We start from the raw sequence: 16979 nt of genomic DNA, 5'->3' as shown, positions 1-16979 counted from the left end.
AGACAGAGTAAACAGAAGAATTGTGTACCACATGGTCAAACACATGCGTGAGCATCAACGGTGCATGGCCTGCCAAAGACAGGCGCTGTTGAAAAAAACAGCCCAGTTTCCTCCAGACCTACTTTGAGGCCAGGGCTGTTTTCTGAGCACCGTTTCACAAGAGCAGACAGAGGCAGATGGTCCAAAGAACTCTGGATTCACCACAGACCCAGACTGGCTTCAGACAGAACCTGGCATACATCCCTCCCAGCGAACCAAACCCTCCCTGCATCTGATCTGTGTTGATTATGGCCCCCTGCACCAGACTGTAGGTGTTTGTGCAGTAATGTAAGCAAACCTCCCACCTCTCCATGTCAAATGGCCTTAACTACAGACGCAGTCCTCATAGGTCTTTAGATGTCATACTACAGAGGAGTGATGAAGAGGTTCACTCAGTCTAAATGGGTTTTACTGAATTTTACAGCCCTGGCGCAGAAAGCGTAACGAAACTCCTAAAGTTTCTAATTGATGGCAGTGGGATTGGAACAGGCAGCTTGAGCAGAAGTAGTTATCGCTGTTACAGTGTAAACACCAATGGTTCAGAGAAATTATGACAAAGAGAATCAGCACTGGCTGGATCCTTACAGTCAGATGACTGATGGGATGAGCGTCTTGGCTTCGGCCGAGCCCTACAGCAGCAGGAGTTTCTCTGGTTACACACACGAGGGATCAATACTTCCACAGTTCTCTGAAGCTCAGGCACACAAGCGATCTGATCACCAGCATAATGACTAGATGTTTCTTCGCTTGTATCCTTCTACTTTTCATTCCTCGTCTCCGTCTGTTCCCGAGAGGTCAGCAAAATGGCTCAGGTTCAGAAGAACAGTCATAGAAGGATTTTGAAAAGGAATTTAACTTATCTGTTCTGGAAAACCAAGTCTTCAGTGTTTTGGTTTTCAGTTCCAAAATTTACTAAGGTGGAACTTTTTTCACTGTTTCATGAAGCATGTATTCTCTGTAACACATTTGGATGTTTGCAATAAAAATAAAACACAACATTTGCTTGGTTTTTCCACCTTCGTGTATTTGAGCGAATTATTTTGCTGGTACCCTCCCAGATCTTCACATTCCATTTACAAAGTTTGACTTATTCTCATTCTTCCAGGTTTACCAAGCCAGACAATGGAAATTCCCTCCATTTTTTTTGTCATTGAATGCACCATTACTGGAAGCTAACCATCACTGGAAGCTAACATTATTTCACAAATATCCAGGATTATCCTACACAACAGGGTTATGATTCTTAGATCTGTGACTGAGGAGCTAAAACAGATACAGCTCAACATGATCCAGTCCTTGTTCGTGATCACGTTCAGATTCAAGGTAAAACAACGGGACCAAGCAAAGGAAAGAGTCTAGGAGGCTAATCTGAGACAGTTTTTGTGTAACACTGAAAAACATGTTTTAATGATTATTTCTGATTATAATAAGTTGCTCTGAGTTTATTGTGCAGGCTGAACATGAAAATAGTCTCCTACACCTATCTCCGGCATTAGCTTCTGATAGAAAATAGACTGTGATACTCTAGGATTAGAAAAGCCTGACATATCTACGTCTCACTGTCACTTAACATTCATGGAGTCACCCATCTTGACTCGCGACAGGGAAGTTCTGTTGTTAGTTTAGCTTCCAGAAAACGGCAGAGAATGGAGTTACTAATGCTAATTGTTAGCGTTAGCAATTCCACCATACATCAGAACACCTTCAGGATTGTGTTATTTGTGGAGATAAAACATCAACGTAGTATAGCAAATGGAATCAATGGTGGAGTCGTGTTTCTGGTATCCAGTCAGAAGTGAGATGTCCATACTTTTAGAGACCAATGCAAATGTATCGATTTAACAAGTGTCCCATGCCTTTAAAAAAACAATACCTCAGAAAATAATTCATAAACCAGACTCTACTATGACAAGTATGACAGTTAAACAAAAATGCATTCATCACCCACACATGTGGTAACACTTTGCTAACAAATTGGATACCTGAATTTACAGACTTTGTATCAACTTGTTAAATGGGACATATTTTATTGGTATGAAGCTGTAAGCTGCTCTACCAATATAGTCACGTCGTGTATATATCAGTGAATTAGTACCCATCTGTGCAACTTGACACCCCTAATATAGAAGCTATAGTTTATCACCGTTTGTAGCTCAAAGAAAACAACGGAATGGATTTGCAGCTTCATGAAGCTTGTTGTGTATTTGAGGACTATTAATGTGAGTCTAACTGTTTTATTAGGAGATGGGTGAATTAATTACTGCGCACATCTAAGTTTGTCAGAGGAGTGGGAGCAGAAAACCACAGGATCATTATGACATGTAAACATCTCACCTCTGACTGGCTAACAGAAGCGTGACTCTTCCGCTGCCTTTGTTAAAAACTCAGAATACTGTAAAACACATTTACTTGATGGAAAATGCAACATTGATGTTTTATGTCCACAAATATCACAAGCTGGAACATGTTCCGGCATGTTTTTGAGTTGCTACTGGATAGCTCCTGCTAGCTGAGATGTGCTCTGTCCTCTCCTTCTTGAGGTCACAAGGCAAGGTGGGGGAGTCCGCCAATACCCATTTTGTTTTCTGTCTGTGTCTAACGCAGACAATGAGGCTTGAGGAAACGTTTGACTTTCAGCATGTTAAACTCAAAGTGACTGATCGAATTTCAAAAAGAACAAGCATCACACATTTCTTCTTGAACAAGATCTTTAAACTAATGTCGTCTTTAACGTTCAAACAGCAATATTTTCTAATTCTAAACCTCACATGCAGGTCCACAAATATTGTTGCTTCTGCCAGTGGTGAATAAAGCTGCCCAAGATTGGTAAAGTTGACTTGTATAAACTGACTGAGATGAAATTGTGTCTTTCAAATGGACTTTTTACAATACACCTTCCTAATTCCCAAATCAGGAATTACAACAGAATTTGACACTTAGAGGTTCTGCATATCATCTAAGATCACTGATATGGGAGAAGGAAAACAACGATTGTTGCAGGTGTGAGTGAAAACAAGGAAAAAAGGAACGGCAGGTGGGTGGACAAGGAAGAAAACTCAAACTTGTCACAAATCTTTTTGCGAGCCAGTGAATCTGATGACAGGGGTTTCTGGAAAATCTCCACAGAGGATTCCTTGAAGAGCAGGTGTGAGCTACCAGGCTCTCATTCTCCTCACCTCTCTTCCCCTTTGCTCACGAGAAAAAGGATGCAGCCAGCCTATCAATGCTGGCGTAGCTGGAGCAGCTATTAATAACATCTCTTTATTGTTTCTAACATGTTCATAGTGGCCCTCTCAAGAGCACAATCTAAATACTAAGTACACAAACAGCCTTCTGAATGGAAGTGATTAGCAAACAATGTTTTATAGAAATGTAATGAGCTAAATAGAATATTTTACTTAATAATTTATCAAACATCTAAATACTATTTGGAATTTATTTGTATAGCTGGAAGTGGAATATGCCAGTGTGTCATCCAGCTGTTAAAGAGTAATGCAAGCCTGAGTGCTAAATAAATAGCTTTAACACTAAACATTGTCTGATTAGCACCCAGATAATAAAATGGTGTAGAAGTTAAAACGACTCAATTAAATAAATTAATTCCAAACAATTATTACAGTAGATTTTTTATTTATTTCTGGATATAAAACTAATGCATTGCATTTAGTATTTTTTTAAATTAGACTTTTTCCATTTAATGGCCTGTATTGGATATAACACCAGATTTCTAGAAACCCCCAAGGCACTTTACAGCACAGTCATTCACACATTCATTCACACATTCACACCCTGGTGGTGATGAGCTGCAATGTAGCCACAGCTGGCCTGGGGCACACTGACAGATGCAGTATTCATTTTGAAAGTACTTTAAAGATCAAATTTCAACACAATTGCAGTGGTCTCTAGTATAAATGGATGCTGTGTGGGTCGACCTCTGTGGGAACAAAGCGTTTGCGCCTGTTAGCCAGAGGAGTGGGGCGCAGAAAGCAGCAGGATTTAGAGTTGTACTCATTATTACTAACCCCAACCCATTTCCTGATATTCTGACATCTCACGTCTGATTGGCTAACAACAACCCAGCTCCACAACTGACTCCATTTGCTTTGCAATATTGATGTTTAATCTTCACAAAGAAGTTCTGCCATGTTGTGGCGTAGTTAATGCTAATGGTTAGCTTCTACTAGTCGAGACACACTCTCCTCTCTCCTGGACGCTAAATCAACCACAGCCTTCCCAACACATTCTCACACCCAAGGCGTCAAAATATGATGTTTCGGGACACCCCAGCGCGTCAGGATACAACGATCAGGGACAAACAGCTGACGCAGCGTCCCAGAGCGTCGGTATCTGACGCCGGTGGTGAGACAAACCTTAGAACTACTTGTGAACTACTTAACCTTCCCCTCACCCCAATCCTCACCTAAAGGTCACAGTTTATGGACCTTAAGGTTAGGATTGGGGTGAGGGAAAGATTAAATAGTCGAATAATGTCCGTGTGACCGCGCGCGTCAAACAGTGACGCCAGCGGAGCCACGTGACCCGACGTGTCCCTGATCGTCATCTGCTGATGCGCTGGGGCGTCCCGAATCGTCATATATTGACGCTTGGTCACACGCGTCATATTTTGACGCCTTGGGTGTGAGAATGTGTTGCAGCCTTCCCCTAAATCACCGTGTGACATGGATCTGTGTGGCTCTTTCTGACCAGAGTGTTTCCCTTCTATTTCATTGGCTAATGCAGAAAACAGGGGTAGAAGACATGTTCAGCCTGCAAGTGAAACTCCGACGATGTACTTTAAAAAATAGCAAGTAAAAACATTTTCTCAGTAAACAAGCTTTGTTTAAGTGCTTTTGATTTTCTGGGACATGTGTCTTATGTCCCAGCGAGCATTTATTAAATTTTATTATCACTAACAGTGTGAGTGAATATTTTACAGAGGAAGTCCTCAGATTCACACGTGAGGCTCCTGCGTCTATCGGTTTCTCCTCCATTTTGACTTCAGTGGCTCACATCTTTCCTAATAATTATTTGAACTGTAAAGTGTTGCGTTTCACTGATTTTGCCAAGCGGGGGATTTATCACTAGTGGTGGAGGATTAACAACACATGCCAAAGTATGAAATGTGCCTTTATGAAACAGGCCACCACAGTTCACAGGCCCAGAGAGTCCAAAGGTGTGTATACCGTGATTCTTTAAACACAGTTTGCAGCCACCAGAGATGTAACTCAGTCACTGTAAGGAACTGTACTGAGAGATTTATGATGGTAACATCACCAGAGAAGTTTGATGCTCCAGTAAAACGTAACGCTTTTTATCAGTGCATTTGTATGATGACTGCTCTTTCCATGAGAGAATCTTGAAGTTTCTAGAAGCAGATTAAACAGCAATGATAAAATCATGCAGAAGCGTGTTGGTTGGAGAGAAATTCCCTGACAGGCAGGACGGGGCATTAAGTACTAAATGTGCCATGGAATCACAGTTTCCAACCCAGTCAGCAGTGACGGCCCTGGTTGTGCTGAAACATGAGAAACTATCAGGGTCTATTTCAAGTTTATTTACTCTCTCACCACTTCACCAAGTGACCCTCCCATTCAGCTCCCCAAGCCAAAAATGGAGAAAAACTTTTGAGGTTCCTCTTTCTGTTACACAATGTCTTTTTTTCCTTCTTCTTCTTCTTCTTCTTCTTCTTCTTCTTCTTCTTCTTCTTCTTCTTCTTCTTCTTCTTCTTCTTCTTCTTCTTCTTCTTCTTCTTCTTCTTCTTCTTCTTCTTCTTTTTTTGACTGACTGACTGATATCTGCCACTGTAATTGCTTCCTTATTTGGTGAATTAAATATTTACACTTGGCCTATCCTAATCCAACGTTTAGGAGAGACATTAAAGTACATTAAGGGAAACTATATTTATTTTAAAAGCACTGCTAACTGGGGATCTTGCCCCAAATGGTGTCTTTGGACCATGTGAGAGAAATGGTTTACGCTTTGAAAACAACATATCCTTTTTGCTGTAATTGTGCGCAGAGAAATTCTATCGACTTTTCGTTTAAGGGCCTGACACAAGTGCTCTGTGCACTGCAGAACTCTCTCAGGCTGACAGGAGAAAGCAGAGACGGCCATTGAGGAAACCTGCAGTTCGTACTTGTAGGAAGGGACAGGTGGAGAAGGTATCTCAGGAACAAGGCTGATTCAGAAAATAAAAATAATTCATGCAAAGCAGCACCACCGTGAACCTCAATGACAGATGGTGAAAGAACAAAGCCTGTGCGAGGAGCAAAAGGGTCACGCGGCACAGGTGGAGCTCTACTCTGTTGGGTTAAGTGCACAGTTTTCTTTAATATGCATCACTCTGGAGTGAATGTCAAATGAAATATTAAAAGTCTGACAGATTCTTCAAAACACACCTTAACATAGAGCTCTGAAACATCCTTACCTTTCCTACAATGTCTCATGGCCATTTTGCAAAATCTGGACTCAGCGATGGTGGGACAGGGTATTGTGTCCTTGGGAGGTTTCTTTACGATGTGCCGCGTTCGGGTCTCCAGACCCCACTTAAAGCCACAGGTTTTGTTTCTTCTGGTGCAGGCTCCCCATTCGCTCCACTGACCCACCTCACAGCCTTCTGCATGGAGACACATGGACAGCGATGTGCAATGAAACCATGGAAAACTCTTAAGCTTTCATGCTGGGATGCAATAACCTGTGGTCCCAGTTGAACTGCCTGTTTCAAGTCCAAAATAAGCAGGCCAACAGAGAAGTGATAAAATGCCACTTCACTTTAAACATTGTGTTTAGTTTCACCTACCTCCACACTCCATGATGTCTTCCAGTGGGGCAAAGCCCTCAGGACACTTATCAAAGCAGCGCCCTTTGTGCAGGTAGAAACCTGACTTGCACTTGGTGCAGAAGTCTTTGTCAAAACAGGACTCGCAGTTCTCTATCCTACACCCTAGAGGAAGAAGCAGAAAGAAGAAAAGCATTGGGGTCTCAGAAAGTCTCATCTGGAGTTGATCGAGAGCTAACGAGTTTGGGAATGGGGGTTGTCGAAGGGATTATGGTGTTCCTCCCTCCAAAAAATAAGAAATAAATAAATCAGACGATTACCAGCAAATCATTCTTCCGGGTCTGCTTCAAAGGACTTGTTTTGCCTGATACTTTTTCTTTTCTTCTTGTTTTAACAGATAATTCAAAAAAATAAAATAAAATGACAGCAGAGATGATGAAGAATTAAGTGATGCTGACCTATTTCAGCAGGATCGTCCAAAAATGGCAGTGGAGACACACAAGCTCACATGTTTTTAACTATGGATTGCCGCAAAAGGAAGAATATTTCACAGAATGCCATCTTATCACGTTGTGCTTCTCCAAACTGCATCTTTTTCCACAACCAAAAGTTTTTTGGAAAATAGGGAGTTTATTAAACTGAAAATAACGTCTCGTGGCCCTTCAAACTTTGGCTTCAGTTGAACGCAGAAGGTGGGTTTGCAACTGGAGGGCAGGATGGAGACACCAACATCTTGCCAAATAAATACAGAATAGTTTACTCAGCAAACACAACATCGCACTTATCGTCTCACACCACACCCTGCTGCTGTGCATGTCACTCAGCGGCGTGCTTGCAAAGAAAGGCACAGTAATGTGTCATCAAGCTCTCTGCAAATAGCATGTCGAGCAGAGCCAAATTACAACAACCACACCAACGGGGCGACACACAGACCCGCATGATTAGAAGGAGCCTCCAAAGTGGGATAATTTATGTTGCTTTTCAGAAATCCAATGTGGCTCTGTTGCTCAAAAACTGAAAGCTTCAACCTGTAGCCACTGACTCCCTCCACTATCGGGGGGCTTGCCCAGGTAGGGTGTCATCTCGCCCAACAGCACCTTGCATGGACACACACCCGTGCGTTAACGTGTGTATTCCTCTGAGAACGATGACGAGTGACTGTGATTTTCCACATGTAAGAGCGACAAAGGCTGAGGGCTGCTCTTTTATCTGTGACCCTTGCAGGGCCTGGGGAAGGGAAGGTTCTCACAATCACACCCCTTAATTACACCATCTCCAGCTAACCATCAGGCCTCCTCCTCGACATTCCTGCAAAACGAGGGGGTCCCTCCCCGCTTCACTTTGAACCCTAAAGTATGGCCTCTGCCCACTCACTCTGGTCTCACGCTTTCCCGACCAGTCTAAACAAACCATGAACACACTTGTACACGTAAGCACAAACACACATACCACCAAGATATGGTTAGAGATAGAGGCGATCTGCAGTAAAGCCGAAACATGCAGCTAAAGAAATGATAAATCACTGATCTCTTCAGCAGCCTCGTGTCTCCTAACATCCTCTAAGTGTTGCTTTGATCTTCTGACAGAACTGACCCTCCGTACATTCAATTTTGTTTCATTGTCCAGATGTGTGTTCACACTGATTATTTAATGGCCGTGCCCCTTTTTTATTTCTGTCTTGACTGAACTTCCTGTCTGTCTGGAGAAAACACAATCAATATTGTCCGGAGTGGATTGTAGACAAGAGCAACACGAGGTGCAAGCCAGAAAATCACAAAGCTGAGTGAAAAGCACAAAGTGTTCTTTTAAAACTCGCATTTCCTAGGCCTGTCATCACCTGACAGGCTTTCAGTTCACAAACAAAACAATTACAAAGAGTAAGAAGAAGACCAGGAACATCTGGCAGCACTCTAGTTAGTTCAGGGCTCAATGTGCAATTCTTTGTTATGGACAGTACATATCACCAGTGCAGCTGTAGAAGTAGCGCGCCGCAAGATTTTTGATTTAAACATCACACTTGGTTTCAGGCATTGACTTATGCATCAGTGTTCCTCTCTGAGGAAGTGGTAGCTGACTCATGAGTGTGGCTCCATGGACAGCAGCAGGGAATGCTACAGGGTCAGAGGTCATCTGAATGAGGTGGGTAGGGATCACCATGACAGACACTGAACCCCCCCTCCCTGTCCAGCCAAAAAGCTATCTGGGACACTAGAAATCAGTTGAGCCAAAAACAGATCCGAGGGAGCAGGTTCATTACCCGAGTGGGATTAACCTCAAGACCACCTTTAAAGTCTTCATTTAGGTACCACAGGGAGACTAATGAGGAATAATGAAGTCATCGGATCCCAGTGAAGGTCTGGAGTTCCAGAGGCATAAATGTATTATCATCATTATCTCTCAGCCTGGCTATGGTCCTGAGTTATTATATTATGAGCGCAGCAGAAGAAGCTCATGTCTTCTGAAGGGAACTGCAAAATATGTTGTCAAAACAGCTGAGTGTACTCCGTTTGAACTTCTGCCATCAGTTCTACTGGTTTCACCACTGCCACATACTGCTGTTGCACGTTTTTATCTTTAATGTGGCTTGAACGTAAAGCAAATGTGAAGTTAAGAGATGAGTCATCAAGTGTCACTTGTGATCTAATAGCACATGCTTGGCAGAAGCTGGTCCCTCAGCTGTGGTCTGGATGGGGAACCCGCTGATTTTATCACGGACACTCAAAGCCTCATGTCAGCCTCAGGCAAATGCCTTTTTTCACATGGCTGACAGCACAATGTGTAAACACTACATTTATTGACTTCGCTGTTAGGAAAAAGTTCCAGATTGCTCAGTGCAGGTCGATGAACCTCCCAAGTTCCACAGAGAAGTGGAGGCGGGCTGTCGGGCTCTTCCTCATCAGTTTAATGACAGTGCTTACCATCCTTAACGCGGTACAGCAGCGGCATCCTTGTTGTTGAACACCTGGCAGATTGAAGAGTGGAAAACCATCCCTGTTTTTCCATCTTTCTCCTCCAACCTCTGCTGAACAGCCCTGACCTGCTCTCTAGACCCCAGCTTTGGCCGACACTGGGGCTAGCTCGCTGCCACCCAGCCATGTCACAGGACGGTGAACGGAACAAGTTCACGATAAAGCTTAGAGCTGCCATGTTCATCCAAACCTTGTCTATGGTGTTTTTTCCACACGGGTGCTCCTCTGCTCACTAACATAAAGATAGGTGAAACAGAGGTGGTGGTCCTGTCAATCAACACCTTCCCAAGAGGGATCAGGGATGACAGATGTGTCCGCGGTCATTCATCTTTACTGGAGGAAACAGTTACTGATATACTCAGCTCTGCTTCAGTTCCATACCCACACAGCTCACCCTTACATGGGTGGTCAAGCATGGACAGTCCTTCCACCCACACCACAGTGGTAGGTATTTTCTCAGTTAAACTCTGAGCCTGTTTCTGCCAGGCAGAAAGACTTGGCTTGATGGATCCATTGTACTGTCTGTAGTGAGAAAAGCTGTGATGATTAGATGTCCCTTGGTGAAGCTCAAAGGCCAAAAGCAATTGGACTTTTTGTGGGTTAAGTCGTGCAATGGAAATACCCTCCAGTTCAGATTTACAGAGAGAAGTAGGGGTTTGAATGGGAGAGAGAGCTGCCAGGAGAGCCAACTGAATCTTGCTAAACTTACTTTGTGTTACTTAATTTTCACACCCGTGCTGTCGCTTTGGTTTAAGCTCCTGATGCAAAGCTCACATCCACATCCAAACCAATACAGTCCCATCGTAAAAGGCTAGCTTTGCGTGAAATAATTTGTTAATAGACTTTTTTTTTTTTTTACAATACTAAAGGTATTTTAAGGCATGGTTAACTGAATGGACTGCGTTCTGGAAATAATTAGTAATCAAAACAGTAGCTGAACAAACTCGAATAAGCTTTTCATTATGCAGCAAGTAACAAGGAAGTCCTGGGTAGAAATGAAGAATCCATATGTGGAGCGGGGGATCCAGCCCAAGGGAGGAAATTTCAAATGCAACCTTTCTCTCACACTGACCCTCTCAACAAGTTTGTCTTCATGTTCAAGCCAGCGCTTATTGCTGCCTTTCAGCTTGTAATTCTTTCAGCCAAAGAGTTAGCTGGAATACAGAATGACAACACATGCTTTGGCTTAGGAATGTGTGCAAGGACTAAACTATTATGAATAGCTGGGCAATTGCAAGACTGCACTCCACTCTCACGATGTGGCTGTAGATAAACGGTTTGGCTGTAGAGAAAACTGTACTGCTGCAGAGTCCTAGGGTGGCACCAAAAGGACACAGGTATGGATCTGTGCTGCTGATGAATAATTGATTTAAAGCAAGTCATCCATTAGCTATCACATGAGCAGACTCCTACATATATGTTCACAAAGAAAGATTTATAAATAGCACGGCTAATGAGCCACCTTCAAACCTGTAATGCTTCTCAAGCATCTTTGAAAAACATGTCTGATTTATGTTACATCATGAAAAACTGATCTCATGTTGTTCTTTGCTCTATTTGTTTTTGTATTTTTTCCATGTCTAATACTCAGTTATTTTTATTTCAAGAAAACAAGATTATCCAATAACTTCACAGCAAATTTGAACATAATGAGATAATTCATATAAATAGTTCTGTTGGAGGTGTCTTCCTGCTGGGTTATACAGGAAACTTTAAACCAATTGGCATAATAAACTGAACTCAATAGCCTTGAGACGACTCTTGTCATGATTTGGTGCTATACGAATATTCTGAATTGAAATAAATGTTGGCATCTTTGCAAATAAACTATCCTCCCAGAACAGAATGGTGAATGTGAAGCAGCGCTGTCACTCACTGAACTAGCCTCTTACACATTTCCAGAGTCTACATGATAAATGAGCTGCACTTGTATAGCACATTTCTGAGTCAGAGGACTCCAAAGCTCTTTACACTGCAGAGTCACCTCCTTAGGTCAAGACCTTGCAGTCCACTTACACCTGAAGGACAAGGGACAGACTTTTGAACATGACAAAGTTTACCTTTCCAGTACCTATAATGCAGCTTTGAATCTCATTCCAAAGCAGTTTCAGTCTAGGCTACACCTTCCTGCATTTAATCAACACAACGACTCCTTCACAATAAAGGCTAACGACTCATCAGGGGGTAGAGAGGAGGGGTATTCAGAAGGAGTTTCTGCTTGTTAAACAACAATGAACAGCTACAGCTTATAAACTTGACGCTCCCATATTCCAGTCAGAATTGACAAAGCTCCTCGGATGAGAAGTGAAATGTCTTCAAGAAGCCAAAGAAGTCAAGTTGCCTTCATCTGAACCCTTTTGGATCACCATGGCCTGGATGACTGAGAACCTTCACCAGCAGGTCTGCGGAGTCTTTGGTAAACCCTGGCTAGGTGGGACCAGAGTTCAACTCAGATTATTCCCAACAATCTTGGTAAAGAAATTGAATTTAGAGTTTGAACCTTTGCCTTAAATTAAAAACAACATATTTGATATTGACTTTTGCTGACTCTCATCATCAAAGCTGTTGTATTATTTTAGTAAAAAGTGAACGTGTTCCTCTATGATTCACATGCCTGCGGACCCTTCGCAGTCCCAGCTGAACAACTGAGGTTTCAGTCAGTGAGTGTGAGAGGCTTTTTCTGGTCTAGCTCTTGTTTTCTTTTATCCGGGCAGTCCTCAAAAAGAAAAAAAATCTCGAATGAGATAAGATCATACGGACAAAGTCTGGCCTAATAACAAGCAGCTGCTCCTTAAGTGATTTCAGAGGCTGTGTTTAAAAAGCTCATGACAACAGAACCGTGACACCAAGCTCCAGGCCCCTGTGGAAACCAAAAGCACACAGCAGCTCTCCCCACCGCAGTGGAGAAACCCTCACTGTCATCTGTTCACTGCCTCTTAGACACTCCAGTTTTCTAGCTCAAAACATGGAACTTCTACATTAAAAAATACAGTTTTTGGAGGATTGCACACCAGCAAATTTATAAAAATGATACAAAGAGTGCCGTTGAGGATGAGAGCCAAAGGGAAAACTGGATTAGAGAGCAGCATATGCAAGAGCCATAACATCAGCGTGGGTCTAAGAAGAAATCTGATGCTTCGTGTACATAAAGGTGTTGTCTTCAACATTATTATTATTGTTTTAATTATTATTAATTCATTTTTATTTATTGTTACCAAGGAATGAGTTGTCCTTCTCTTCAGATTAGCTCAGTTGTGAAAACGGCATAAAATGTCAGTGAAGTCTGGAATCATGCTTCTAATGAGGGGAGATTTGGTGACCTGCATTGGTGCGTGAGCATGAGACCACAGAAAGCACATTTTGTTAATCAGCTGATGAAAGCAGTTCGACAAATGAGACTTACTTAAAACCGACCAACGCTAAAATTCTGCAAACAACTTGTGATGCTTTCAGCCAAAACGATACAGTTGTTACTTTTGTTGAAAACCTTTATCATTTAGGTGCTGCTGAGTCACAAAATTAACTAATTAGATTTAGTTTTTTTTTTGTTTACCACCAACAATGAGAATTTCACTTGTGAAAAATGTATTATTCAAAGATATCAAATAATACACATATTCCATTTATTTAAAAGTTTGCTTTGGGTTTGGGTTATTTAGGAGACTGAATGACATAAGTGTTTACGAGGGCGCCGAGTGTCTTTGTGGTTTTAGTGCATCGTTGTGTTGTCACCTGGAATTAAACATATTCAACAATATTCAGTGTTTCCTTGAGTAGGGAAAACAAATCAAACAGCTTAAACAGTGGTTAGTGTCCAAACCAGAAACAGACTCAGATCTAATTAGGACACTTTTTGACTCAAGTGAGACAAGAATATTTGCCCTAATGTTAAAATATTTTTGCAATTGCATCACATACCCCACAAGAGTCACCTGTTCCTGAAACCTGTTGATAACGTGTCATTAGTACCATTAAAAAGGTACATGTGTCCCCGTTAAACCTGATGAATAGGTTCATAGATATGTGGAAAACCACAGATTCAAAGGTGAATATTAGATTAATTCTCCTTTTCCTCTGCAGGGATGAAAGGCAGACCGTATGTTGTGAGCTTAAAACAGCTTGACTTCATAGATGAGAATGCATGTCATTGATTATTCTGATCTGTCTCCTATTTGGGATCTGTGGCATGTCAGGAAAATAAAAAGCAGACAATGACTGGGGACTGTTGAGCAGCTCAGATCCTGATTCGAGTAAAATTGGACCTTATTCTCTTGTGCAAACTGTTTGTATAATCGGTTCCCAACTGGTTTGAAAGGTTAAAGGAAATGAAAAGGTGACGTAACACAAGATAGACTCCCAACGTTCTAGACTTGTGTCTTCCACACCGTGAAGTTTGTCAGTGACTGAGAATAATTTCCTTTGAGCCTGTCTGAAAAATAAAAGTTCAAATGCTGAAGTTTTGGATTCATATCAGAACACGTTTAGAAATAAGACTTGAAACAGAATCCCAATAATAATCTGCCCCAAGACTGATGGAACATCACAAGCTGATCAGGTAGCATTAAAGATCAGGCCGGTGGGTTTTTCTTTTTCTTTTTGATGTCACAATACATTTAAACAAGAGGATGTATTTGAATCTTAGTTGGCAGTGATTGTTTGAGCAGATTCTAGGTTTTATTCTCCTTCTATATTTTCTCCTTGTTCAAATGATTCAGCCTTAAGGTCCAGACACCGTCCACTGGGGTTTCATTTTAAAGCGTCAGTCAAGAGTTTGGCTCAGGAACCGAAGGGCTTCAAGTTTCTCTGTTTTCATGCGAAACGCTCCGCCAACACCTCGGGCTTTGTGTAAACCTATAAAGGCTTTTGCCATCTCTCAGAGCACATTTAATGTCAACACAAGGTTATTGATAGCGGTGCTACTCGAGGGGAAGGCAGATCCATTGCATTAATTGGATTTGAGTATCTAACATAAATTACTGAGAACATTTTGACTTATTTGTTTGGATTTTTCATTAAAACTTAACCAGAATCTCAGAGTGATTTAATTCAACAGTGTGGTTTCTGTTAAGAAGGAGACAAAAACCCTACAGTTAATAAAATACACAGCAACAAAAATCTTAATTATTGATGACTGTTAAATCTTTAATGTGTCTTAGGCTCTGGAAAAGTAAATTGAGCCGAATCAAATGAAATTACTTTTGTTTTACCTGTAAATATTCTACAAGTGGCTGCTGAATTCATGTTTAGTTAGAGTGAAAGTACCTGCTGCTAGGGGGCACTACATACATTTCAGGGTAGTTTAGTTAGTACACCATATCACCATGATTGTTGCTAGTTTAAAAAAAACACTACGGCAAATGTTGTGACCTGCGCAGCAGAAGGCATCTGTGACTCCAGACTTTGATGGTCCTTCAGTGAATTCCATGAGAGAATGCAATGCTGATTGTAGTTTTCTAGCGCTGTAGTTTCTGGATCTGCTCGGGGTCCTGCGCCTGGTGATGACTTCATTATACTACGGCAATAGGGAGTCTAAGTCATGCCCACCTGCTTCTGCATCACGGGTCCCCGGAAGATCGAAAAAATGAATGCAAGTCAACGGGGCTAAAAACACTATTTTCTAATTCTGTTTGTTTTGTGCCATGAATTTCACATATGATGTCCACGAATTTTAAAGACACATTTTGATACCAAGAACGCGTTTATTTTCAGTCAGGGGAACACTATTTTAGGTTTTGTGTGAAAATAAGTCCAGGACTACACATACGCTTCACAAAAGTGACGTCATTGAACCAGACACGGAGAAAACTGGGGGAAAATGGGCTGTAAGTTCAGCAAACTTCCCACTGGAGGAAAGAACCACCATAAATCTGGTCAGGTGGTAAGTAGCAGCTACTTTGGGGAGAGGAGATTATGTGGTGACGTGCCGATGTGCGACGTGCCGATTACTAGTTTGTAGTCATGCTAATTACAAACTTTTACAAGCTAATAAATCTCAAAGTATGTGACTGGCGCGGTCGAAACACCCATCAATAGTTTTCATCTAAAATGCAGTACAACATGTGTGTGACCCAGGGTGTAGGGCAAAGTGGATTGGAAAATAGCGTTTTTAGCCCCGTTGACTTGCATTCATGTTTTTGTTCTTCCGAGGACCCGTGTTGCGAAAATAGGCCTAGGCTCTCTGTACCACTTGGCCAAAATGTATTCCATCTCTTTTTCAATTCTTTTCTTTTGCACATGTTTTAAAAAGAGTTTCGCAGTTTTGTTATTAACTTCATGGTTCTTGCTGCCTAAATGTTTTCGAACGTGTTAAGATATAATTTCTATAAGTCGTACATCCAGCCAATTATCTAGTGTAACGTCATCAACAGGTACAGGACCCTGAGCCGGCCAGAAAAAAACATGGCGTCTAATATGGCATCCGCCAAAGACACTAGACCCACGTCCTATGTTCTTTTTATGGTTATATGTTACAAAGCTGCAAATATTTTTCAACAACTGGATGTCATTTTATTCATTTTCAAAAATGTTTGGATGGATATTTCCAGAGATTAAAGGTAAAATTACACAGAGAATCAAGTTTGAATGTGGGTTTCCTCATTTTTAGCTGGGCAGAATACTTCAGATCTCAACAGGCTCAAAAGTGGCTTATGTAAGGCTGGGTTAACACGGCAAGATAATCAAGATGCTGTCCTTCCAACAGTCTTAAGGACAAGCCCGATGGGGCAGCAGTAGCTCAACAGGTTGAGCAGGTTGTCCAGTAATCGGAAGATTGCAGGTTCGATCCCGGCTCCGGACAGAGAAATCTGCTGTTGTGTCCTTGGGCAAGACACTTAACCCACCTTGCCTGCTGGTAGTGGTCGGAGGGACCAGTGGCGTCTGTGCTCGGCAACCTCGCCTCTGTCAGTGTGACCCAGGGCAGCTGTGGCTACATTGTAGCTCATCACCATCAGTGTGTGAATGTGTGTGTGAATGGATGAATGCTACACTGTAGTGTAAAGCGCTTTGGAGTCCTTACTCTGAGAGGCGCTATACAAGTGTGTGTTATCATTCATTCATTATAACTGCTGTAAAAATAATTTTATCAGACGTTCCTACCATGTGTGGTGTGTTATGAGCGCTCTGGTTGGTTCAAAAGGAAGAAGGTGCACTCCCATCATAAATTTGAGCTATTAAACCTCTTGAATTGTCTTAGT

At 41.9% G+C, this 16979-nt stretch overlaps 1 protein-coding gene across 2 annotated transcripts in view; it reads right to left on the bottom strand.

Annotated features, from left to right (window-relative positions):
• Positions 1-16979, bottom strand: part of rspo2 (R-spondin 2) — a 79572-nt gene that overhangs the window by 18184 nt on the left and 44409 nt on the right. The window contains exons 3-5 of one of the 2 annotated variants that reach the window (XM_054737300.2): positions 6839-6982; positions 6459-6655; positions 4729-5764 (exon numbers count right to left, since the gene is read on the bottom strand). In XM_054737300.2, coding sequence (XP_054593275.1) covers positions 5603-5764; positions 6459-6655; positions 6839-6982 — 503 coding nt within the window. In that variant the 3' untranslated portion in view covers positions 4729-5602. Of the gene's footprint in view, positions 1-4728; positions 5765-6458; positions 6656-6838; positions 6983-16979 lie in introns of those variants that run through there. The other variant, XM_015949394.3, reaches the window with a different exon arrangement.

The sequence above is a fragment of the Nothobranchius furzeri genome, chromosome 5 (assembly GCF_043380555.1).
Source record: "Nothobranchius furzeri strain GRZ-AD chromosome 5, NfurGRZ-RIMD1, whole genome shotgun sequence".
In the NCBI taxonomy this organism is placed as follows: domain Eukaryota; kingdom Metazoa; phylum Chordata; class Actinopteri; order Cyprinodontiformes; family Nothobranchiidae; genus Nothobranchius; species Nothobranchius furzeri.
This window is presented reverse-complemented; position numbering and strand designations above follow the sequence as displayed.